The sequence below is a fragment of the Erythrolamprus reginae genome, chromosome Z (assembly GCF_031021105.1).
Source record: "Erythrolamprus reginae isolate rEryReg1 chromosome Z, rEryReg1.hap1, whole genome shotgun sequence".
NCBI lineage: Eukaryota > Metazoa > Chordata > Lepidosauria > Squamata > Dipsadidae > Erythrolamprus > Erythrolamprus reginae.
The window spans coordinates 71985447-72010342 of record NC_091963.1 but is presented as its reverse complement, the minus strand read 5'-3'; the positions used below and the strand labels follow the sequence as shown (position 1 = coordinate 72010342).

Here is a 24896-nt window from a genome sequence, read left to right as displayed (position 1 = left end):
AAAAGAAACACTAAAAGCCCCATTATTAAAAGCAAACATACACACAAGCATAACATACATAACTGTATAGGCTCGGGGGAGATGTTTCAATTCCCCCATACCTGATGGCAAAGAGATCAACAATATAAGGAATGAATAGAAAAAGAATTAAAGATTTTTTTAAATTAATAAATGCTCTAATATACTGCCAAGGCGTATATTAGAGGATTAACGGTTTCTTATACAGCGAGGAAAAATAAAGAAAAAAAGATACAATATGAACAATTAATCACTGAATTAAATCAACTAGAGGTATTATCGCAACATAATTCTAAAAATAGGGAGATTGAGGGAAAGATGGAATTAGTTAAGCATAAAATTAAATTTATAGAGCAAAACCAAATAGCGGAAAATATTAAAAGATCCAAACAACACTATTTTGAACATGCTAATAAGCCAGGAAGATGGCTTGCATATAAATTAAGAAAATATAGACAATCAAAAATAATTAAAGAGTTAGTAGATGAAAACGGAACGATAAAATATAATATAGAGGAGAAAGCAAAAATAGTACAAGAATTTTATAAAGAATTATACAAGAAAGAGGATATTAAAGAGGATGAGATTTTCAACTATTTAGAATCTTCAGATCTACCACAATTAATGGAAGAAGTTTGGATAGTCCAATTACAACCAAGGAACTACAAATAACTATTCAAAAGCAATAATAATAATAAAGCAACTGGGCCTGATGCTATATCGGCAGAATGGTATAAAATAGACAGTGAAGTAATAATGAATAATATGTTGGAAATTTTAAATGAAAGTATAACGGACGGTAAAATTCCCAAATCCTGGTCAGAATCCTTAATAACATTAATTCATAAATCTGGAACCAATAAAGAAAAGATAAAAAATTATAGACCTATATCATTATTAAATGTAGACTATAAAATATTTACTTCTATCTATGCAGCGAGACTCAAAAAGGTTTTGAATGAGAAAATACACCAAGACCAAAATGGGTTCTTACCAGGCATACAAATAAAAAATAATCTTAGAACAATTATCAACACATTAGAATATTATGAACAACATTTTGGAAAACCAATATCATTAATGTTCTCCGATGCCAAAAAAGCTTTTGATAATGTAAACTGGACCTTTATAAAAATGCAATTAAATAAAATGAGATTTGGCACAAAATTTGTAAATTTAACTTACGCAATATATTCAAAACAAACGACAAAAATTATATTAAATAATGAACAATTAGAAAAATTTGAAATATTTAAGGGAGTTAGACAAGGTTGTCCGATCTCACCTTTATTGTTTATCCTATCATCGGAAGTTTTGTTGATAAAGGTAAGAGCAGATAAAAAAATAAGGGGCTTGACCATTGGAAAAGAGATATATAAAGTTCAAGCCTTTGCAGATTATTTGACTTTTATTACAGAGGATCCTACCACGACAGTGCCAACGCTGATACAAACAATAGAACAACATGGCAAAGTCGCAGGGTTAAAAATAAATGGAAGTAAAACACAATTTATAGTTAAAAATATGACAGAACTTCAAGAAAGAAAATTAGAAAGTATTACAGGTATGAAAATAGTCAAGAAAGTTAAGTACTTGGGAATATGGATTACATCAAAAATTATATCTTTAAAAAATGATAACTATATTGTTTAGTCAACAGGGCCCAGAGAAGGCTCACTCTGTGGGACCTAACCGGTCGCTGGGATTCATGCAGCAGAAAGCGGTCCCGGAGATATTCTGGTCCAATGCCATGAAGAGCTTTATAGGTCATGACCAACACTTTGAATTGTGACCAAAAATTGATCGGCAATCAATACAGACTGCGGAGTGTTGGTGTAACATGGGCATGCCTTGGGAAGCCCATGATTGCTCTCGCAGCTGCATTCTGCACGATCTGAAGTTTCCGAATACTTTTCAAAGGTAGCCCCATGTAGAGAGCATTACAGTAGTCAAACCTCGAGGTGATGAGGGCATGAGTGACTGTGAGCAGTGAGTCCCGGTCCAGATAGGGCCACAACTGGTGCACCAGGCAAACCTGGGCAAACACCCCCCTCGCCACAGCTGAAAGATGTTTCTCTAATGTGAGCTGTGGGTTGAGGAGGATGCCCAAGTTGCGGACCCTCTCTGAGGGGGGTCAGTAATTCCCCCCCCCCAGGGTTATGGATGGACAGATGGAATTGTCCTTGGGAGGCAAAACCCACTCCGTCTTATTGAGCTTGAGTCTGTTGACACCCATCCAGACCCCAACAACCTCCAGGCACCGGCACATCACTTCCACTGCTTCGTTGACTGGACATGGGGTGGAGATGTATAACTGGGTATCATCCGCATACTGATGATACCTCACCCCATGCCCCTGGATGATCTCACCCAGCGGTTTCATGTAGATATTAAATAGCAGGGGGGAGAGGACCGACCCATGAGGCACCCCACAAGGGAATAACCTCAAGGTCGACCTCTGACCCCCCACTAACACCGACTGCGACCGACCAGAGAGGTAGGAGGAGAACCACTGGAGAACAGTGCCTCCCACTCCCAACCCCTCCAGCCGGCGCAGAAGGATACCATGGTCGATATACATTTTTAATAAGCGTAAGAATTTCTTAGGTAATCTGTTAACTACAAGCCAGACTAAATTAATAGGGAAAGCATATAAATATATGACTGGATATAAAAACATAGATTTGACTTTAAAGGATAATATGATAAGCTGGTGTAAAAATATAGGTAGAGAAATTGATATAGAAACATGGAAAAATGTTTGGATTTCAAACTGGAAAATGACAAAATCGGTTTCACTAAAAGAAAACCAAATTAAAATGTTTTATAGGTGGCATCTCCTGCCAAATAGAATTGCCAAAATGTTCCCAAATACATCCCCACTATGTTGGAAATGTAAGAAAGAAATAGGTACATATTATCATCAATGGTGGATTTGTAGCAAAGTTAAGTTATATTGGAAAATGATAGAAAAATAATAAAAGAAATAGTATTGCAAGAGATAGAAAAAACCCCGGAATTTTATTTACTGGGTATAACAAAACAGAAATATAAGAATGATATTCTCTATTTAGTTATTCATATTTTGACTGTGGCCAGGATAGTGTGTGTGCAAAATTGGAAAGGGGAAAATATTCCCAAAGAGGAAGAGGTAATTAAGAAAATATTATATTGCACTGAGATGGATATGATGACAAGACGGTTAAATAACCAAGAGGAATCAGAATTTTATGTGATTTGGAATAAGGTGTATATATGGATAAATAAGAAGAAAAATTAAATGCTAAACCTAGGTGAGAATTGTAGATCTATTACAATGATTTATCTTCTCTTTTTTTATCTTGTTTATATATGAAGTTTTTTTTAATATAAGGTTGAATAAAATTTCTTCTTTTCATTTAAATTAATATGTTGACTTAAGGTATTAACAATGTATTCTTTTTTCTGTAAGGAAATTTGACTTCTATGACAAGAGGGGAAATTGTAACCCCTACTTCATGTTAAATGTTTGTTTGTATGTTTGTCAATTTTTATGGAAAATCAATAAAGTTTATTTAAAAAAAAAGAACGTGTTGTAGAGATCATCAATGGTGTTGCAGTTAGAGAACAAAGATTGCCAGTTAAGAATTGAGTATTATGAGAGGTACCTATTCTAAAAATGTAAAATATTTAAGCTTGCATATTACAACAGCTGCAAGGATTGTATTTGCACAGAACTGGAAAAATCCGTAAATACATGAAGATAAGGAGATCATCAAGAAAATATACGACTGTGCAGAGATGGACAGATTGACAATGGACCTTAATAATCGAAAAGAATTGGGCTATTATGAAACCTGGACAAAATGGTACCAATGGACAAAAAAAAAGAAACTCAAAAGAAGCATTGAAATAAAATATGAAGAAATCTAAAAGTAACTCGAAGACAATGTCAATAGGAATGTATATACGATGTAGATTCATCTGTAAATATGATTATGTACTTTTAAAAAAATGGAAAAATTTAATAAATATATATTTGAAAAAAAAGAATTGAGAGATTGGCATCAATGAGTTCATAGTTGGCTTTCCTAAAATTGTACTTAGGTGTCACGGTATTCAGGTGAGTGTTAGGATGGTGTAGATTGAGGTTGAAGTTAATCATACTGTGATCGCTGTTGGAGAAGGGTTCTTTTATATGCAGTCCATAGATAGTGCTTTTGCTATTACAGAATATGAGGTCAAGACATCTATTGAGTCTGGTATTGTTTGATACTAATTGTTCAAGTCCCAAGCTGGGGACAGCGTTGTAAAGGGCAGTATGTATGGGTTCTGTGGAGCATTTGTTTAGGGTCCAGTTGATGTGTGGTAGGTTGAGGTCACCAAGGAATATGATGGGATAGGGACAGGAGGTTGCCCACGTGAGTAGGGAGGTTAATTTTGTTGCAAGTTCAGGTTTATCCATTACTAGTCCTTTCCCCCTGGGGAATCAGTCAACAATTTTATACCAGAGAACTTGTACTCAGTTAAGTACACTTCTTTTGACTCCGCCGTGCAGATTGGTGTGAGTCTGTGGTAGGGGTGTGCTGATGGGCAAATGTGACATCAAGTCCACTTTCCAGTACTGCCAGTGCATCCAGATGACTTCAACCTGCTAGGTTTCCATTTTGAAGGAGGCTTCTACATAGATTGGGCACTTCCCATGGGGTGCTCAATATCTTGCTCCTTATTCGAGCAGTTTAGCTTATTTCTGGAATGGGGCACAGAAACATCAGACCAGGTCATCCTCCATGGTACACTATTTGGACAACTTCCTCATCGTAGGCCTGGCCAAGAATGAGCTGTGTAAGGAAAGGATGGGTGCCTTTAAGGTGCTGTGTTCGGATCTTGGGGTCCCACTAGCACAGGAAAAGACGGAGGGCCCCTCCACCAGAATTACGTTTCTGGGCATTGAGCTAAACTTGGTGGAACAGACCTATACACTCCCAGAGGAGAAGCTGGCAAGGATGCATCACCAGGTCAAAGGGGTCCTATGGGCTAAGAGGATGACATTGAGACAGGTACAGGTGTTAGCCAGCCTGCTTAACCTCACCTGTAGGATGATCTCACCAGGTCAGGCATTTGTGAGGCAGCTGTATTCAGCAACAAAGGGGTTAACCAAGCCACACCCCAGGGTGCGCCTGTCACTCAGATTAGGAAGGACTTACTGACTTAGCTCGCCTTTTTGTCCCACTACAATGGTGTAGCATTTTGATAACAGGAATGCTTACTGGAGGCAGAGCTTCAGGTGAAGTGGGACATGGTGGAGGCAATCGGTTTTGGGATGCTACTGGGGGATCAGTGGTGCACTCCCGGTGGCCTACAAGATGGGTGCGAGCCAATATCTGTAGGGATCTGACATTCTTTGAATTTTTTCTGATAGAAATGGCGGTGGAGATCTGGAGGATGGAATTCACAAACAGGGTGGTGCATTTCTGGTGAGATAATGAAGCAGTGGTCCATGTGTAATCAATACTTTGTCATACAGGAGCGATTGGGTCATGTGTTTGGTCTGTCACTTTGTGAGCAGGTGCTTGGAACTCAACATGTTAATTTTGGCACGCCATGTACCTGGCATTGAGAATGACATGGCTGATGCACTGTCAGGTTCTGGTTGCTGGCTCCAGAGGATAGAGAATGATCAGAGGAGGTTCCCCAGCACCCGTGGAGGCTTGGAGCTGAGATAAACAAGGTGTTCGACATGTCAGTGGCAGCGAACACCAGGACGGTGTACCACCGATCAGGAAGGGAGTTTTGGGATTTCCACCAGGAGAGGGGATACCAACAGCTTTGGCCATCCCAGTGAACCATCTGCTTGAATTTTGTGTGGTCAGCAGACAGGATAATTTATCAGTTGGCACCATAGGAGGTAAGCTAGCAGGTTTAGCATTCATTGCCAAGTCTAGGGGATTCAGTGACAACTCCACAAATTTTAGAGTCAGGAAGATATTGGAGGGTTGGATTAGGGAGACAGAACAGATCAGGGGCAACACCAGGTGGCCCTTGTCCATCCCGCAGCTCATTAGTGTGGGTGAGCAATGGGCTGAACTTTGCAATTCCACCTATGAGGTGGGGTTGTTTCATACAGAGGTTGGCAGATGGAGGTCTGCAGTGTTCAAGGCTTACATTTACGCCTCCGAATAAGTATTTATTTCTACTTGGGTTAACACTGCTTTGTTCTGCTTTTCCTAGATGGCCTTGTGGCAGAGAAGTCCAGGTGCTGAACTGCAGCTATAGCATAGCGTTCTGGGCCGGAAAAAGAGCTGCAAAGTCTGGCTTTGGGATGCAGCTGAAGCTGAACCTTTGAGCCAGAGTGCAGTGGCTTGGAATGAGAGGTTTCTCCCATTGCTATTCGATAGCGGGGCTGTCAGTGCTGTGCTGAAAGGGCTGGTATCACACCTTGGGGGCAATGACCTTGGTGGAATGAAAGGCACGACCTTGCTGTAGCATTTGAGGCACGACCTTGCAAGGCATTTGCGGACCTCTGGATCATTAAAGGGTGATGGCCCAACACACAGTTGGTGTGGTCAAACATGATTCCTCAGTTGGCATGGCGATATGCTGGGGACCCCAAGGGGTGAATAAGGCCAGGAAAAGGGTGAACAAAGCAGTGAAAAAGATGGTATTAGAATTTGGGAGTTATGTCATACATCTAGTGAAGAGTTACCAAAATTTTTACTACCACACTGTGGGCGTGGCTTTCAGTGCAAATTGGATGCTCTGAGGTGGAGCTCCATTTTCGCTACCCCACTGCATTCTCCCCATCTGGGTAGTAGTTCACCCCTTCATACATTCCCCCAACATTCGTGTTTCACGGTAAGATCTGTACAGGGATGATGGAGTCCATTTGACAGACAAGGGCAACAACATATTTCTGGCAGACCTGCAGAGGTGCCTGCAAAGGCCAGTGCAGTGGGGGAGTCAGGGGGCCTAAATAGAGATTTGACCCCTGCTGTGGCAGGAAGGGGAGGAAAGGGGTGTTAGCAGCAACTGTGTGATCTGCTTTAGGGCACCTTTTAAAAGGTGGTGGGCAGCCCCTCGCCAGAAGCTCTGGGCAGATTCGGTCTGAGGAATGGAGGGGGCATGCCCTTGGGGGTCACTTGCCAGGTCCTCTGAGGGGAACTAGTGGTGAGCCTTCCCACATTCCATGGGGCATGGCCAAGGACAAGAGAAGGGTCAGGGACACCTCCCTTTGCCCAGTAAGGAGCTTTGCCCATAGTTGCTTAGAAATGTTATTGACAGGGTTTCCACCCAGTTTGGTTTCACCTCTGCAGGTCTATTCATGACAGCAAAAAAGGCAATAAATCAATAAAGTGACCCATAAAACCCATTCTGGTGTCCGTGTGTTATTCTGCTTCCACCACAAACACCAATCTCACTGAACAGAAATATTTAGTGGGAAATATTTACCTTGCTTAGTATAGTTGAATTATTCTTATATTTTGTGACTCTATTTATGCTGAATTTTCAAAAAGTGAATACTAGTTTGTTGGTTTATTATAACTATGATTCTTTATTTTTAATTACTGTTATCCTAATTTTTATAATTATTTATATTAAACACATGCATAGGATATTAAAATTAAAGCTGCCTCTTACATAGTTTGTTATAGGAATTTCTTTAATTTTAAAAAAATAATCAGCTCTTTGTCCAAAATTCCTGTTGGTTGAGTAGTAAGTAATAGGCAGCGTGTAGTACACAATTGCTTTGAATTTGTTTCAAGATGCCATTGTCAAAGTATTTTAAATTTTGTTTACTAAAGCATAAACTGTTTTGCCCCAAACATATTTTTTACTAAATATATATTCCTAATATACACTACATCAAACTATCGCAAAAATGAGACATTTTCATAAGGATTATCATCATTAGTTTATGGGAGAATCATATTGACAGATATTAGAAAGAGGTACAGTAGGCAGTAGACAGGAGAACTCTTTGTGGTCTGAGTTGCAATACAGGTTCAGATTTATATCTATCTATCTATCTATCTATCTATCTATCTATCTATCTATCTATCTATCTATCTATCTATCTATCTATCTATCTATCTATCTATTTGAGTTGAAAGGGACCTTGCAGGTCATCAAGTCCAAGCAGGAAATCCTACAGCACCCCAGCCAAATGACAGTCCAATCTCCTCTTGAAAATGTCCAGAGTTGGGGAGTTCACAACCTGGTTGATCGCTCTGACCATCAGGAAGTTCTTCCTTATTTCTAAGTTGAATCTCTCCTTGGTCAGCTTCCAACTGTTGTTCCTTATCTGGCCCTCTGGTGCCCTGAAAAACAGCGTGACCCACTCCTCTCTGTGGCAATCCCTCAAGTACCTGTAGATTGCTATCATGTTCCCTCTGATATATTTAAATCTTTGTCATATTAGTTACTGACTATAGTTTTATTAGATTTGTGATACAGTTACTGTCCATTAAAGTATATACAGTATTCTGTAAGAAACACTGGAATGACATTTATATTTTGGACTTGACCATCTATCCTAACAATAAAAATGTTTAATTAATAAAGTTATCTTCATTTACCTGAACATTTAATAAGAAATTCTAAAATCCTAAATTTAACAATACTGTATTGTTAGAAAAGTTCTGATAGACATCTTACTTATAGTATACAGTATATCAAAATATCAAATTATAATCCAAATAGCCTTAATTTAAAAACTTGCCCTCACTAAGTCAACAACAACAACAACAACAACAACAACAACTTAATACCATATATTCAATCAAGATAAAAGTACATGGAAAAAGACCTACTTTAGCAAATCCAAATTTTAATTGTAACCTTCAAAGCTACTTTATTGCCATGATCAATGTATACCTATTTTCATATTGGTCTGTTAGTTATAATATTTGTCTACTTACTGCTACACCTGTCTTTAAAAGGAGGTAATGAACAGTCTGTGTGACATCTGCTGCATGCATTAGATTGTGGTATGGATTTTTATACTTGCTATAGCCAACTTCCAGAGCTTCCACAAAGGAGACAAGAGCAGAAATTGGAATCTATATATATATTTTAAAAAGAGGATAAATTGTTAACACCTTTAGCACAATAATAGATTGGTTTAACTTTACCAAACTTTTCATAAACAATGTTTCATATGTTTGGAAATGCTGATACTCTTTAAAGCAAATGCCAGCACCCAACAGTATCTGTTTAGAGTTACATAATGCGTTTATGAATCACTAATATTAATACATACAAATTAAAGGCAACATAAAAGCAAGACAAAAGCAAGAAAGTAGCACTTTTTTCAGAATTAAAATGTTTAAACTCTGGATAATAGTGGTTGACAGGGTAAAAAAAATGTCACCCTTGTCATGTCCATCATTGCTGGTCTCAGTATAGTTTTTAAAATCTTAATCTGTGTAATCTTAATGTTTTAATTATTGTTCATTATTTGTTTTATATCCTGTAAGCTGCTCAGAGTCACCTCACAGGAAAGATAGAAAGCATAAAAAAATAATAAAAATAAATAAATAACTTCAGTGTAATATTACAAAACTAATATTATATTATTTACATAACAATAATATATAATTATTAACCACTATCCTTGGTATGGAAATATATAATTATATAATCATGATTGAATTGTTGTAGATGAGAGGTGTCAAACTCAAGACCCAGGGACCTAACCTGGCCTGTGAGGCTCCTTTGGAAACAGTGAAGGATCGGCCTATGGAACCTCTGCCAGTGAAAATGGAACTCCATTTTCATCAGAAGAGGGTTGCAGGAACCAGTCACAGCCAGAAAAGGAGTTTGGGAGCCCATTTTTACTGACAAAACAATTGTGCCACCACAGGCTCCCCCAATATGAGTGATGTTGAGATGGCCATGGTCATCTGGTCCACCCTCACCCTGACCCCAGAGGTCAAACATAACCCTGTTGTGGCTGTCAATGAAATCAAGTTTGACACTCCTTATTTATCAGTTAGAAATGCATTTATTTTATAATATGAAAGATGAAAAAAATATTCATATGCAAATAAATTTATTTGGGGGGCTTCTTGGAATAATATATTCCATTATTATCTAGATCCATGTGTTTTCACATAAATCTTTAAAATTAAAAATTACATATTCATATTTAATACATGTTTTGTTTTTTGGAAGATTCTGGTCCTGCCACGAAATTTTCCTTATTTCTTCATACCGTGATGCCAAGATATTAAAAAGTGCTCCAAGATAGTTGAATGAGTTAGTTTGAGTGAGCTAAATTACATTAATTTTTCCAAGAGTAGCAATGTACAGTGGAGAACACTTTAGTTTTACTGTAATTGATGTTGGGATTTTCTCTCTGCCATAAAGCAAATCCATTCAGGCATTACCTAAGATAATGGCCATGTCACTTAATCAACTACTAGAACTAAAGAGATTTTCTAACCAATGTAGGACAATGAAACTCTAATATTGGGTTTGCACCAGAAAATTTACATTAAAATTAAGAAGAATGGTCATCAAAATATAGTCATGCTTTACCCCGTCCTCAAAAGATAAGAAAGAAAAAATAGAGAATGCCCTTGTGAACCACACATATGCTCCATTGTATGGAGTTTCATAATTAAACAGAATGCAGTTATTGATCAGTCTCTTCTGAAGGCAAAGGGAGTTTTCCCTTCATTAATCCATATAATATTGCTTTATACCTCCTATTAACAATAGCAAGTAATCTTTCAGTTGGGGAATTCTAAGTACAGCATCATTAGCATATAATTTCAGTTCAGGTCCTTGAGTTGCTAATTTCACTCCAATCTTTCTAACCTCATGATTTATTTTCACTGGTAACGATTCTAATGCTAATAAAAATAGAGAAGGATAAAGAGTAAACAATCTCTTCAGTTTTGTAGAGTAGGCAGGGGTGGGCTGCTGCCTGGATGGGAGGGGGGGATGCAGTGGGGTAGCAAAAATAGAGTTCCACCCCAGAGCACCCAATTTGCACTAAAGTTGAAAGAAAATGCAGGGCATCTTGCATAAGCCACACCCACAGTGTGGTAGTAAAAGTGTTGGTAGCCCTTCACTGGGAGTAGGTCTTTACATTGGAATTGTTAAATCAGTTTTCCACCTCTCTAGAAATTATAATTGGTGTATTGTGGTTGTTAAATCAACGACAGTATCCATGGTAATCACAAATTCTGCTCAATTCCCATTGCAGATAAAATAAGCATTCAATTTTGGGGCATTATTGCATGAAGTATTTACTTTATTATTTAAGTTTCAGATTCTGTGGTTATTTATTGTAGGCAATTCTACCAACCAACCAACAAACAAACAAACAAACAAACAAACAAACTCACATCTTTCAATCACACACAAACATATACTAAAGTGACCAGATTTTTATATTGTTAAAGAGGGACACCATTGATGAGGGGGGCTTGATTAAAAATTGGGTTTATATGGAGCAAAAATATTTCTCTTTCTTTTTCTCTCTCTCTCTCTTCCTTCCTCCATTTCTATTTTTCTCTCTCCCCCTCCCTCTTTCTCTCTTCCTTCGTTCCTCCCTCTCTTTCTCTCTCTCCACCCCTCTTTCTTTCTTTCTCTCTTCCTTCCTTCCTCTCTTCCTCTCTCTGTTCCTCTTTTTTCTCTCTTTCCTTTCCTCTCTCTTTTTTCTATGAAGCAGCATATAAGGCTAAATGGAATTGCTATAAAAGAAAGAAAGAGAGAAAGAAGGAAAGAGAGAGAGAAAGGAAGGGAGGGAGGGAGGAGAGAGAGGAAGGAAGGAAGGGGAGAGAGGGAAAGGAAGGAAAGAGAGAGAGAGGAAAGAAGGAAGGAAGGAAGGAAGGAAAGAAAGGAAAGAGACAAAGAAAGAAAAAAGAAAGAAAAAAAGAAAAAAGAAAGAAAGAGGCAAGAAAGGAAAGAAAGAGGCAAGGAAGGAAAGAAAGGAAACGAAGGAAAGAAAAAAGGAGAAAGGAAAGAAAGAAAAGAGGAAGGGAGAGAGGAAAGGAAGGAAGGAAAAAAATAAAAGAAAGGAAGGAAGGAAGCCCCCCTCCGAGTCCATGGCTTGGATACACCTCACTTCCTGCTGCTCGGCAGCTGCAATAGCAGCTGAAAAAAAGGCGCCGGTGTAAGTTGAAATCTCCAGGTCTCCGAGCTGCTCACTCACTCTCTCCTTTTCCGAAGGCACACTATCTGTCCGTGTGCTCAACACAGTTGAGACAGCGGCGCCAGGCGAGCTGGAGCAGCCGTTCCTGCCCATACATGACCGAGCTTCCATTTGGGCCATGGGGATGGGGAAGGGTGGAGGGAGGCTGGCACTCCTCACACCAATTCCCCACCAAAGCAGGCGCTCTGATGCCAGCAGCTCCCCCCGGCTCACATCTTTCAGCCCTGGGAAAGGTGAAGTCCCCAGCCATCCTCCTTTCAGGTCTGGCCCCAGGGCTGCAGCAGGCCAGTGGTGGGCCGAGACGAGGTGGGCGTGGAGGCGAAGCGGGCAGGGGCTAGGCTCAGGAAGGAAAAAAGTGGGAAAATTTCTCCCGGCCTTAAAATGCCCCAAAGGGGTCCCTGCAGTGCCCGAGCAGCTGCGGCTTCTGCCCGGGTGGCGGCATCCCTTCCCAGCCTCCCCGGTGTAGCCTGCCTGGTCCAGTCTGGCTCAGGAGCCTGCAGGGTCACTTGGGAAAGAGCCTATGAAGACCCCTTGACGTTCCTTCCTGCTCTCCCCCAGCTGCTGGCCGTCTCGCTCTTCCCTTCAAAAATCAGGACATTTTGGAAAGCAGGCAGGATGCAGGACTAATCATTCAAAACCAGGACTGTCCCGCCAAAAGTGGGACGTCTGGTCACTTTAACATATACACATATTGTGTTTCCCCAAAAATAAGACTATGTCTTATATTTTCTGAGTCCCAAAATATGACCTTGGCCTTATTATTAGGGGGATTTTATTATTTTTGGGGTGGAGCCATGAAAAAGGATTGGAATGGCCAGTTCTTGCCCACAGTATTGCAAGGATTGGGTCAGAGCCAGTGTCGCCTGAGATCAGCAGACCAGATTTGGTGAGCTGGACGCACCGCTGCCACTCAGGAAAAGAAGAGAGAGAGGAGGCATTGCGAGAGAGCCCATTTCTCACGATATGTATATGCGTATGCAGTGAAGGGCTACCAAAAGTTTTACTACCACACTATGGGTGTGGCTTATGCAGGATGCCCTGTATTTTCTTTCAACAACTTTCAGTGCAATTGGGTGCTCTGGGGTGGAGCTCCATTTTTGCTACCCTACTGCGTCCCCCTCCATCCGGGCAGCAGCCCACCCCTGTGTATATGTATATGTACATGTATATGTATACGTATATTGCTAGATAGTATTGAGAGGGCAAGGATTAGCAGTCATGGCAAAGGATTAAACCCTTCACATAGGAAGATTACAGAAGCACTTGTCTGAGATCTGTGAAGAATTAATTTTTCCCCTTTACTTACTTTTAATGTCTATGAAGGCAAATAATACTCTTGTCACTCAAAATGTGGAGTTTTATAGAACAACCACTTAAATTAATTAATCATATTTATATTATTATAGCTGTTAGTACTCTGCCCCAAACAGTTGGGTTGGTAATATATAATTGGGTTATGTCTGTTGACTGCCACAAGAGGAAGCTATAGTTCATAGCTTATTTCTCTGTTTCACCCTCTCTGTTTCTCTTTGTCTTGCTACTTATTGTTAATGGCTACTTATTGTTAGGTTCACTCTGCATTTTCTCTGCAGTCTCTCTGCACTGGAGTTATATATTATAGCTAAAATATGTTTAGGCTTGATATCTTTGTCTACTGATTATGACAAAAGACAACTGGTAAGTAAGACAACTGGTAATACTTGGATTGTTATTCTAACTTATTATGCGTATGACTTTACACTGTTTATCTGAATATGTTATTTCTCAAAGTAAACTTTAATTAAAGTTAGTATATGTGTGGCTGAGTAGTTATTCAAAACTGATCTCAATCTAAACATTTCTGTGAATGCACAACCTTGGTAAACAAGGATTACTATGCCATACATTAACAATAGCTTTTGCATTTCCTCATTAGAAAACAATCATTCTATTGAATATGAGGTATCAGTATAATGATTGGTAAAAAATTGTACTCCATGTTCCTTACAAATCCTTTTTTGCTCCCTGTTCCTTACATCACACTCAAAGTCATGCCACTAAAAATGAAAGCCCATCAGTGAAATGGACAGCTCATATTCAGAACACACTGAAATAAAACAAGTCATTGAAGAAGCTTTGTATGAGCTCTAGTTTTAGGGGAAGTCTGCAATCAATTATTAGAAATTGACATAGAATATACAAGTCAGCAAGAGATGAAGAATTGGATCTACCATTTCTTGACAGCCCTAAATCCCAAATGGCTAAGTACAGAGCAGGTGCTTCTTGCCTGTGGAAACTCTGCTACTTGGAACTTGGAGTAACAATCAATGTTTGGACTCTCGGCCTCCTAGACCTTGATCCATGCTGACTTTGGACTTTGGTCATTTGTACTTCTTTGGAAACAAGCTATGAGAGTAAATAAGGAGATTGTGACCTTTTTTTTCTGTATGCATGTGTTTGCACATATGTCCTACCTATATTTATTACATCCTTTCAAGCAGGGCCACCATCAGGAATTTTGGGGCCCCATACAGCCTAAGTGTCTGGGCCCCCCCCGGCCATTTTAAAACTACTGCCCCCCAAATCCCGTGCCATGCCCACCATGGCCACACACCCTGGGCAAGCCCTCCCCCGGCCCTCTGAGGTCAAACACAGCCCTGATGTGGCCCTCAATGAAATTGAGTTTGACACCCCTGGCCTAGAGGCTAAATCCTATGAACAAGGGCTAAGAGAATGAGTATGTTTAGCTCAATAAATAGAAAACTGAGGGGGAATATAATAGTAGTTTCCCAATCCTTAAAGGGCTGCCACAGAGCAGATGGCATCTATTTATTCTCCATGCCACCTGAAGGTAGTACAAGAAGCAATGGGCGGAACCTCACCAAGAAGAAATGAAATCTGGAAATAAGGAAAAACTTGGGACTGGGTGGCATAGAAATAAATAAAAAATAAATAAATAAATAAATCCATTCTTTTTTATTAAAAGAAATTAATAGAAACATAGAAACATAGAAGACTGATGGCAGAAAAAGACCTCATGGTCCATCTAGTCTGCCCTTATACTATTTCCTGTATTGTATCTTAGGATGGATATATGTTTATCCCAGGCATGTTTAAATTCAGTTACTGTGGATTTACCAACCACGTCTGCTGGAAGTTTGTTCCAAGCATCTACTACTCTTTCAGTTAAATAATGTTTTCTCAGGTTGCTTTTGATCTTTCCCCCAACTAACTTCAGATTGTGTCCCCTTGTCCTTGTGTTCACTTTCCTATTAAAAACACTTCTCTCCTGGACCTTATTTAACCCTTTAACATATTTAAATGTTTCGATCATGTCCCCCCTTTTCCTTCTGTCCTCCAGACTATACAGATTGAGTTCATGAAGTCTTTCCTGATACGTTTTATGCTTAAGACCTTCCACCATTCTTGTAGCCCGTCTTTGGACCCGTTCAATTTTGTCAATAATAATTTTAAAAAACCCAAATCCATTACTATTAAAACTAAAACAACCAGCAAAACTATTAATAAAAACAGGTGAGGGCTGGGTTTTTTTCTCTGTTATTATTTAAGTGCTTTTACCATGTGCTTTAAATCAAGAATCACTTCTCTCTCTGTTTCTCTCTCTTTTCTGTCATTCTCTGCCTCAATCATTTTCTCATTTCTCTTTTTTCTCCCCTTTTTTCTATCATTTCTCTCTCTCTTCCTTCCACTCTTCTCTCTCTCTCTTTCTTCCTCTCTTTTACTCTCTTCCTTCCTATCTCATCTTTCTTTCTTTCTCTTTCTCTCTCTTGCTTTCTTTCTCTTTCTCTCACTCTCTTCCTTCCTCTCTCATCTCTTTCTTTCTTTCTTTCTCTATCTTGCTTCTTCCTCTCTCTTACTCTCTTCCTTCCTCTCTCATCTCTTTCTTTCTTTCCTTCTCTCTCTCTTTCTCTATCTTTCTTCCTCTCTCTCACTCTCTTCCTTCCTCTCTCATTTCTCTCTCTCTCTTTCTATCTCTCTCTCTCTTTCTCTATCTTGCTTTCTTCCCCTCTCTCTCTCTTTCTTTCTTTCTCTCTCTCTCTTTCTCTATCTTGCTTTCTTCCTCTCTCTGACTCTCTTCCTTCCTCTCTCATCTCTCTCTCTCTTTCTCTCTCTCTCTCTTTATCTTGCTTTCTTCCTCTCTCTCTCTTCCTTTTTCTCTCATCTCTTCCTTTCTTTCTCTCTCTCTTTCTCTTCCTCCCTCTCTCATCTCTCTCTCTTTTCTTTCTCTCTCTTTCTCTATCTCTCCCCCTCTTTCTCTCTCTCTCTCTTTTTCTCACTTTCCCTCTCTTGTTTTCTTTCTCTCTCTCTATTGCTTTCTCTCTCACACTCTTTCTCTCTCTCGTTCTCTTTCTCTTGCTATCTCTTTCTCTCCCCCTATTTCTCTCTCTCTCTCTCTCTCTCTCACTTTCTCTCTATCTTGTTCTGTCATTGCTCTCACTCTCTCTCGTTCTCCGGAGGCTGGCAAAAGTAATTTTCAATGTCGGGCGCGCGGGCTGACGCGCGCTCTCCCCATCCCCCTGCTGCCAGCCCAACCTGGAAAATTCAAAGTAAGAAAAACCTTCGCTCTTACTTTGAATGTTCCAGGCAGGCTGGCAGGGAGATGGAGAGAGCGCGTGTCAGCCCGCACGCCCGACATTGAAAATTGCCTTCGCCGGCCGGCGGCCCCCACTGTGAGAATGCCTGCAGAGAAGAAAGAGAGGCGGAGCGGGCGGGCGGGCGGGCAAGGGCAGCGGCGAGTAGCCACGGGGGCGCGAGGGGGCTAGAGGCGTGGGGGTGGGGGCGGCCGCGGCTTCGTGCACGCCCTTGGAAAAGGGTGCGCGGGGGGGCCTTTTGGGGGATGCTGGCGCACGCGTGCGAAGCCTACAACTTGCGCTTGTGTTAAATTTTGTTTCTTTTCTAAGCAGCCTTCTGTGTAAAAAAATCCAACGACTCGTTCCCAAATGGATTTTTTTACATAGAAGGCTGCTTAGGAAAGAAACAAAATTTAACACAAGCGCAACTAACACAAGCACAACCGCCACCCCGAAGGGGCTCCTACCTTCGCCGCACGCTTTATTCTGGGACTGGAGGACCGCGCTGCCAAAGGCTCCATCGGGGCTTCGAGTCCTGCCTCGTGAGGGCCAGAGGGCCCGCCTTTTTTGTTGGTGAGGCAGGCGGCCGGCAAGAGAGGGCCGGTACTGCGCATGTGCGAGGAACTGCTCACTGGGCACAAATTACTGTAGGCGCCAGGAGGCCGGCGGGCAAAACCGGCCCCCCCTCATTGTTCAATTTGGCCGGGCCCATGACACCACTCCCAGTAGTACCGCCCTATCGGTGGCCCTGCTTTCAAGTAAAGCTCCTTGCAAGTACTCAGAATACTTGTTCATGCCACATGCAGAATTCAAACTTAGAATTTTGGGGGAAGGGGGAAGCGAGAAATGAGCCAAAAATAAACTGTATAGGAATAGGAAGCAAAAAGTATAGAAAATAATAAAGCCAAAAAGCATGATTAAACCATAATTTTACAGGAAGACTTCCTTTGGCGAAGCTTTTAATAATACCAATTTTATCCTAAATAAAATAGAGTCATAGATTTCTGAAATTGCCCAATTTTAATTTATTACAATAATAAGAATATTCTAAATAAATCGTACAACAATATATTACTAATCAGTAGCCAAAATCCAAAACAACAGTGAGAAATATAGATTACTGATATATGGAATAGAAGAAAGGAGCAGATACTAACCTTAAAATGGCTGATCAGTTCATACCGTGTGAGCATTTCATAGAAAATAAATTTTAGTGCATGATCCCCACTAGCATCATTTAATGCAAATATATCAAATGACCACTTGTCTACATTCTGTAAAGAGGGGGGGGAAAGCGTTAGTATATTCTCTTCACCATCTGCACACAAAGAACACACACCTAGTTCTTAATGTGGCCTTCAATCACTATGCTGGTCCAATTTAAAAAAAGGATTTTTCTGCCAGTGTTGCATTTTGTTTTAATGTTTTGAAGAGTTTTTAATTTTTGTGTTCACTTTTTTTCATTTGTTCCATGCTGTCTTGAGGATTATATAGCAGAAATACAACACAGAAGAAATAAATACAAAATTCTTTACTTTTTAATTGTTACACAAATTACTAGTTCCACTTTATTATGTTAATGTGAAAGAATGTTTTAAATCATTTTCCATGTTTTAATTACTGTAATATGAAGAAAAGTATATATTGATAAGAAAGGAGATACAGTGGTACCTCAAGATACGAACCCCTCGTCTTACGAACAACTCGTGATACGAACCCGGGGTTCAGAAAAAAATTGCCTCTTCTTACGAACTTTTTTCGAGTTACGAACGCCAAACCCGAACTTCCGGGTTCGGCGTTCGGAGGCTCCTGGGAAGCCGCCTGGCTGTTTTAAAAGGTGACCGCCGGGCTGGGGGGCTTCCCAGCACCCCCCGAACCCCGAACCCAGAAGTTCGGCAAAATTTCGGGGTTCGGGGGGGTGCTGGGAAGCCCCCCAGCCCGGCGGTCACCTTTTAAAACAGCCGTGCGGCTTCCCAGGAGCCTCGGAATGCCGAACACAGAAGTTCAGGTTTGGCGTTCGGCTTCGGGAGGCTCCTGGAAAGCCGCGCGGCTGTTTTAAAAGGTGACCGCCGGGCTGGGGGGCTTCCCAGCCCCCCCCCCCCCGAACCCCGAAATTTTGCCGAACTTCTGGGTTCGGGGTTCGGGGGGTTGCTGGGAAGCCCCCCAGCCCAGCTGTCCCCTTTTAAAACAGCCGTGCGGCTTCCCAGCAGCCTCCGAACGCCGAACGCGGAAGTTCGGGTTTGGTGTTTGGCTTCGGGAGGCTGCTGGAAAGCTGCCCGGCTGTTTTAAAAGGTGACAGCCGGGCTGGGGGGCTTCCCAGCAACCTCCTGAACCCCGAACTTTTGCCAAACTTCCGGGTTTGGGGTTCAGGGGTTGCTGGGAAGCCCCCCAGCCCAGCGGTCACCTTTTAAAACAGCCGGGTGGCTTCCCAGCAGCCTCTGAATGCCAAACGCGGGGCGAGGGGTGGGAGGCAAATCTCTGCATCTCCAGCAGCCAGGGAAGCCGAGCCGGGCATGGCGGTGACGGCGGCGGTGCTGCTGCTCCGGTCGCCCGATCGTCTCCTGCCTCCCGCGCCGATGTTCCACCCCAAGCCCGGCTCGGCTTCCCTGGCTGCTTGGCCGGGTGGGCTCAGCTGAAAGGGGCTGGAGACACAGAGCTGAGCATGCTCCTTCATCCCCAAAGGCCGACCTTTTTGTCTGGGAGGGAAGATGATGCGCCGGCGGCACAGGGGCGAGAGGTGGGAGGCAAATCTCTGCGTCTCCAGCCCCGAGTCGGACACACCCTCGCTGCCACAGCCGCCGCACCCAGTCGCTGCCCGCCCCATCTCACTGGGTGCTTGGCCGGGGGGGGGGCTCGGCCAAAAGGGGCTGGAGACACAGAGCTGAGCACGCCCCTTCATCCCCAAAGGCCGGCCTTTTTGTCTGGGAGGGAAAATGACGCGCCGGCGGCACAGGGGCAAGAGGTGGGAGGCAAATCTCTGCGTCTCCAGCCCCAAGTCAGACACACCCTCGCCGCCACTGCCGCCGCACCCAGTCGCTGCCCGCCCCGTCTCGCTGGGTGCTTGGCCAGGGGGGGCTCGGTCGAAAGGGGCTGGAGACGCAGAGATTTGCCTCCCACCTCTCGCCCCTGTGCCGCCGGGCGTGGCGGGGAACATCGGCGCGGGAGGCAGGAGACGATCGGGCGACCGGAGCTGCAGCACCGCCGCTGTCGCCGCCACGCCCGGCTCGGCTTCCCTGGCTGCTTGGCCGGGGGGGCTTGGCCGAAAGGGGCTGGAGCCGCAGAGCTGAGCACGCCTTCCGGCCAAGCTGTCATCCTGGCTCAAGCGGGCGGCAGCAGGCCGTCTTTGTGTTTTTGGCTTGGGGGGGAGCAGGAGGACCTTCCTGACTCCCTCCCCCCAGCACTTCGCCCAGGACAAGAGGCAGGGTGAAGCAGCATGGGGCAAAGGGAGGCTCAAGCCTCCTTCGGTGGTGGCGGCCGGCTCCCGGGTTTCTGAGTTTTGGGCTTGCACGCATTAATCGCTTTTCCATTGATTCCTATGGGAAACAATGTTTCGTCTTATGAACTTTTCACCTTACGAACCTCCTCCCGGCACCAATTAAGTTCGTAAAACGAGGTATTACTGTATTCTATTGTGTTACAAGTTGGAAGAAATTTCATTTAACATTACTGATATCATATATTGAATTTTATTAGAAATGAATATGACAAATGAAATTTGGTAGTTAAAAATATGTTGTGTTTTCAGACTACATATAACCGCTGCAAGCAATCAGCAAAGCACACAGTAAGTAGAATCCATGTTGTTATAGTATCTATCACCTAATATTTTCAAATAATGCTTTGAAAATAGAAGTAAATTGCACCACTGTTCTTAAAATGATTTAAGTTACGAATGCATAAAAAGAATAGTGGTAAACAAAAAATGTTTAGGGATGATGTCTTTTTATTCTCTATATTATTATTATTATTGAGAAATTATATGGTCTTTTAAAATTCAGATTAATGAGCTCATCCTCATGACTCATTCAATTAGTATTTAAGCTCCAAACTTCCAGTTGCCTGGTCTCTTAATTTTAAATATGTGGGGCACATTTTGAGCATGAGGGATCTATTTGTAAAGTGTTATTTAGGAATTACTTTGAACAAATGTCATGATTGTCAGTTAAGCAGTATTTTTATTTATTTATAGATATCTAATTTTGAAAAAGGGGTTACAATATTTAATATGTTTAGATTTAATTGACCAACTGAATTTAGAACAGACCTAAAAATAAGTTTACCACTGTAGCCACAATCGTAATCACAAGCATTCTAGGATTTTTATATAATCTATAAACCTGGACCTGGAAAAGACTCAAATCGCAATAAAGGTCACATGCGCATCTATTTCCCTCCAAAGTCTAGACAGAAAATATTTTAATATGATCCATTAATTATATACAGTGTGTGTGTGTACACATACATACATACATACATACATACATACATACATACATACATACATACATCATTTTCTTTACCACATCTTTAAAACATTGCTGGGTTATCCTCCATAAGTCATAAATTTTTCTTTCCTTTTTAATGAAACTCAAATCTATTTAAGCATTAGAATGTTTAAAGTAGATAGCTTAGATATCCCTTTTCTTCAGAAGAAAAAGTATCAGGCCTTTCAATCTCCTCATCTACAGACAAAAAAATTCAGAAGAATTCTAATGGAAATATCCAAACACTGACGTCATTTTGACTGTTGTCATTTTATTTTCCACATGCTTACAACAATGCTCAGAATGTTTAAATTTGAGATTGGAGTTTTCTGATGCTACTGCAAATTACTTTCTATTTTCCCAAAATATTCTAATAGTGAAAACCAGATGACTAAATTTCATACAAACATATATATGATTTGTCTCCAGCTGTAAAAGAAGACATGAGAGCAATTCTTCCCAGGAGGTTTGTAAAATGTAAAGTTGTGTTAGTCTAATAAGAATAAGTTGAAAGGCAATTTCTGACCAACATTTGCGAAGGAATAATTTGAATGTGTTTTGAATATGGGTATGCATACACATATGTACACACTTTATGAGATCAACCAGTCTCAAAATGTAAGATAAAAATTTCAAGTCTGGTACAAGGATCACAAAAATATATGCACTCAAATCCACAAAATGTTGGCAGTTTAGCTCTCAGAGCAATTACAAGGCAATATGAAGACTCAAAATCTGTGAAATTCTAATTTAGAAAATTCATATTTAGAATGATAAGAAGAAGAGGTAATTTCCTGGAAACCCAACTAATTTATTTATGTTTATATTTTTAGGGTTTTTTTTCATTGATACAGTGGAGTATAATTTATTTACCTTGAAATTAGTCCATTTCTAATTGAGAAAAATAGACAAAAGTATTTTCAACTAATAGGAAAAAAATTTCTACAGAGCAGACATATTTTTTTCTGTCACAGTAAGGAAAATTTACATCCAATAGGATAAGTTCATTTAGTGCACACATTTAGTACACATTTATATCCAACAGGATAATGGTCATACTAATATTTATTCATATACAAACTTAAATGGGATTTAATCCAAAATCAGTTACAAATATTCCTAAAGGCACATGATTTTTAACCCTGCCAGTTACAGTGAGTTGAGATTATGATGTAAAATATGATTTTATTCTGCTTCAAATAGACATGAAGTCCACATCTGAGTTTTCAATGAGTTTTTTCTCAATTTGTTAGGATCAACACAAGTTTTACAGAATTGTTCCATGAAACTCCTTCTATGTACAAATTCACTGAAAAACGTAGCTGACCAAGTATATCAACCATACAAATGATGCATTATAATTTTAATTTCCTTATTTAGAAAGAATTCTTAAAGAGATGGGAATATCAGACCATCTTATTTGTCTTTTGAAAAACTTATATGCGGGTCAAGAAGCAACAGTGACAACTGTACAGGGGAACACTGATTAGTTCAAAATTGGAAAAGGAGTTTGGCAAGGCTGCATACTGTTGCCTTGTCTATTTAATTTATATGTAGAGCACATTATGAAAAAGGCAGGGCTAGATGAATTACAAATTGGAATTAAGATTGTAGGGAGAAATATCAACAACCTCAGATATCCAGATGGTACCATTCTAATAGCAGAAAGTGAAGAGGAACTGAAGAGCCTCTTGAAAACATTAAGGAAACTAAGATCATGCCATTTGGCCCTCTCAATTCCTGGCAAATAGATGAGGAAGAAATAGAGGTAGTGACAGATTTTATTTTCCTGGCTCCAAGATCACTGCACATGGGGACTATAGACAAGAAATTAAAAGACGCTTGCTCCTGGGGGGGGGGGGGGGTTATGAAAAATTTAGACAGCATATTAAAAAGCAGTTACATCATTTTGCCAACAAAAGTGTGTATAGTCATGGTTTTCCCAGATGCAATGCATGGTGTTGAAAGTTGGACCATAAGAAAGGTTATTTGGCTGAGTGCCAAAGAATTAAGGCCTTTAAACTATAGTGCCGGGGAAGACTCCTGTGAGTTCCTTGGACTGCAAGGCCATCAAACCGGTCAATCCTAGATGATATCAACCCTGATTGCTCTTTAGAAGATAAGATTCTGAAGATGAAACTTAAATACTTTGACCACCTAATGAGAAGGAAGGATTCACTGGAGAAGAGCAAAAGAAGGAGATGACAGAGAATGAGGTGGCTGGATGGAGTCTTTGAAACAGTTGGTGTGAGCTTAAATGGACTCTGTGGGATGGCAGAGGACAGGAAGGTCTGGAGGAATGTTGTCCATGAAATCATGATGGGTTGTACACAACTTTGCAACTAATAACAAGAAAAAATAATTTACTTAAATAAGGGATTCAGATAATGATGGGATTCAGCTAGTTCAAATTGGTTCAGGTGAACTGGTAGCACCTGTGGCTGGCCATACCCCCACCCACCCAGTAGCCTTCCCTCACCCCATCCAGTCACTTCTCAACTTGCCCACTTACCTGCCATTGTTGCATGCCTTCTGCCATAGCCCTGCCCTTCCAGGATGAATGAGTTGAGTCAACCACCAGGCTGACCGAGACACCACCTTGGAGTGGACACAGTGAGGCTTGGCCATCTTTTGGACTGGTTATCACCATCCTTCTGCCCACATGCCACCCACTCGTCCTCTGCCTTGTGTCAGAGGACACACCAGTCCTTGGCTCTGGCCTTCTACAGGGCCTCTGCCTGCATGCTGTCTGCTCTCCCTCTACCTCAGGTCAGGAGATGCACCTTCCCCAGGGCCTCTGCCTATATGCCACCCACTCGTCTTCCTACTCACTCACCTTCCAAAGGACTGCCTTGGTGAGAGGTACAAAGTGAAGCTCAGCCGCCTTTGATAAGAAGCCTCCAGCTACTAATACCTAGTTTTGCCAAAAATAAGATCTCCCCATATAATAAACCCAATTGGGCTTTTGAGCACATGCACTAAAATACCCCCCCCCCCTGAAAATAATCCCTCCCTTGGGTACATGATACAATTGGATAAATGACAACAAATATGGGAAATAAATTACAAGCTAACCATGGCAACAGCATAAAAGGAAAATGTGTACAAAATGTTTTATAGATAGCATATGTCACCAGAAAAAATATCAAAAAATTAGTAAAATGTTGGAAATGTCAGCAAATACCAGGTTCTTATTATCACATATTGTGGATGTATACAGAAGCAAGAAAATTTTGGATGGTTATGAAAGATGGTGAAAGAAAAGCGAGATTTTAAACCAGAAATCTTTCCTTTAGGAATTATACAAGAAAAATACAAAAAAGAAGATATATATTTAATATAGTAACAGCAGCTAGATTGTATTTGCACAAAAGTGGAAAGCAGGTATCATTCCTGGAGATGAGCAGATAATAAAAAATATTTTGGACTGTGCTGAAATAAACAAATTAACACTAAGATTAAAAGATAAAGAGTATTACAAGACTTTGGAGAAGTTTTATAGATGATTAGAAAATGAATACAAATAAAGAAGTTGGAATATAAGTTAATGATGTAACCTAGTTGTAACACTTGAGAGACATGAGGGGATAGGAAAGTGGGGGGAAATAAAATCTTAAATTTGAAGTGTTTTAATGGACATACACCTAAAAGTAAAAAACTTTTCCAAAAATAATCCCCCCC

At 40.9% G+C, this 24896-nt stretch overlaps 1 protein-coding gene across 1 annotated transcript in view; it reads right to left on the bottom strand.

The window, feature by feature from the left end:
* Positions 1-24896, bottom strand: part of PDE1C (phosphodiesterase 1C) — a 671297-nt gene that overhangs the window by 316880 nt on the left and 329521 nt on the right. Inside the window, exons 8-9 of the mRNA XM_070726332.1 lie at positions 17889-18005; positions 8916-9056 (exon numbers count right to left, since the gene is read on the bottom strand). Coding sequence (XP_070582433.1) covers positions 8916-9056; positions 17889-18005 — 258 coding nt within the window. The remainder of the gene's footprint in view (positions 1-8915; positions 9057-17888; positions 18006-24896) is intronic.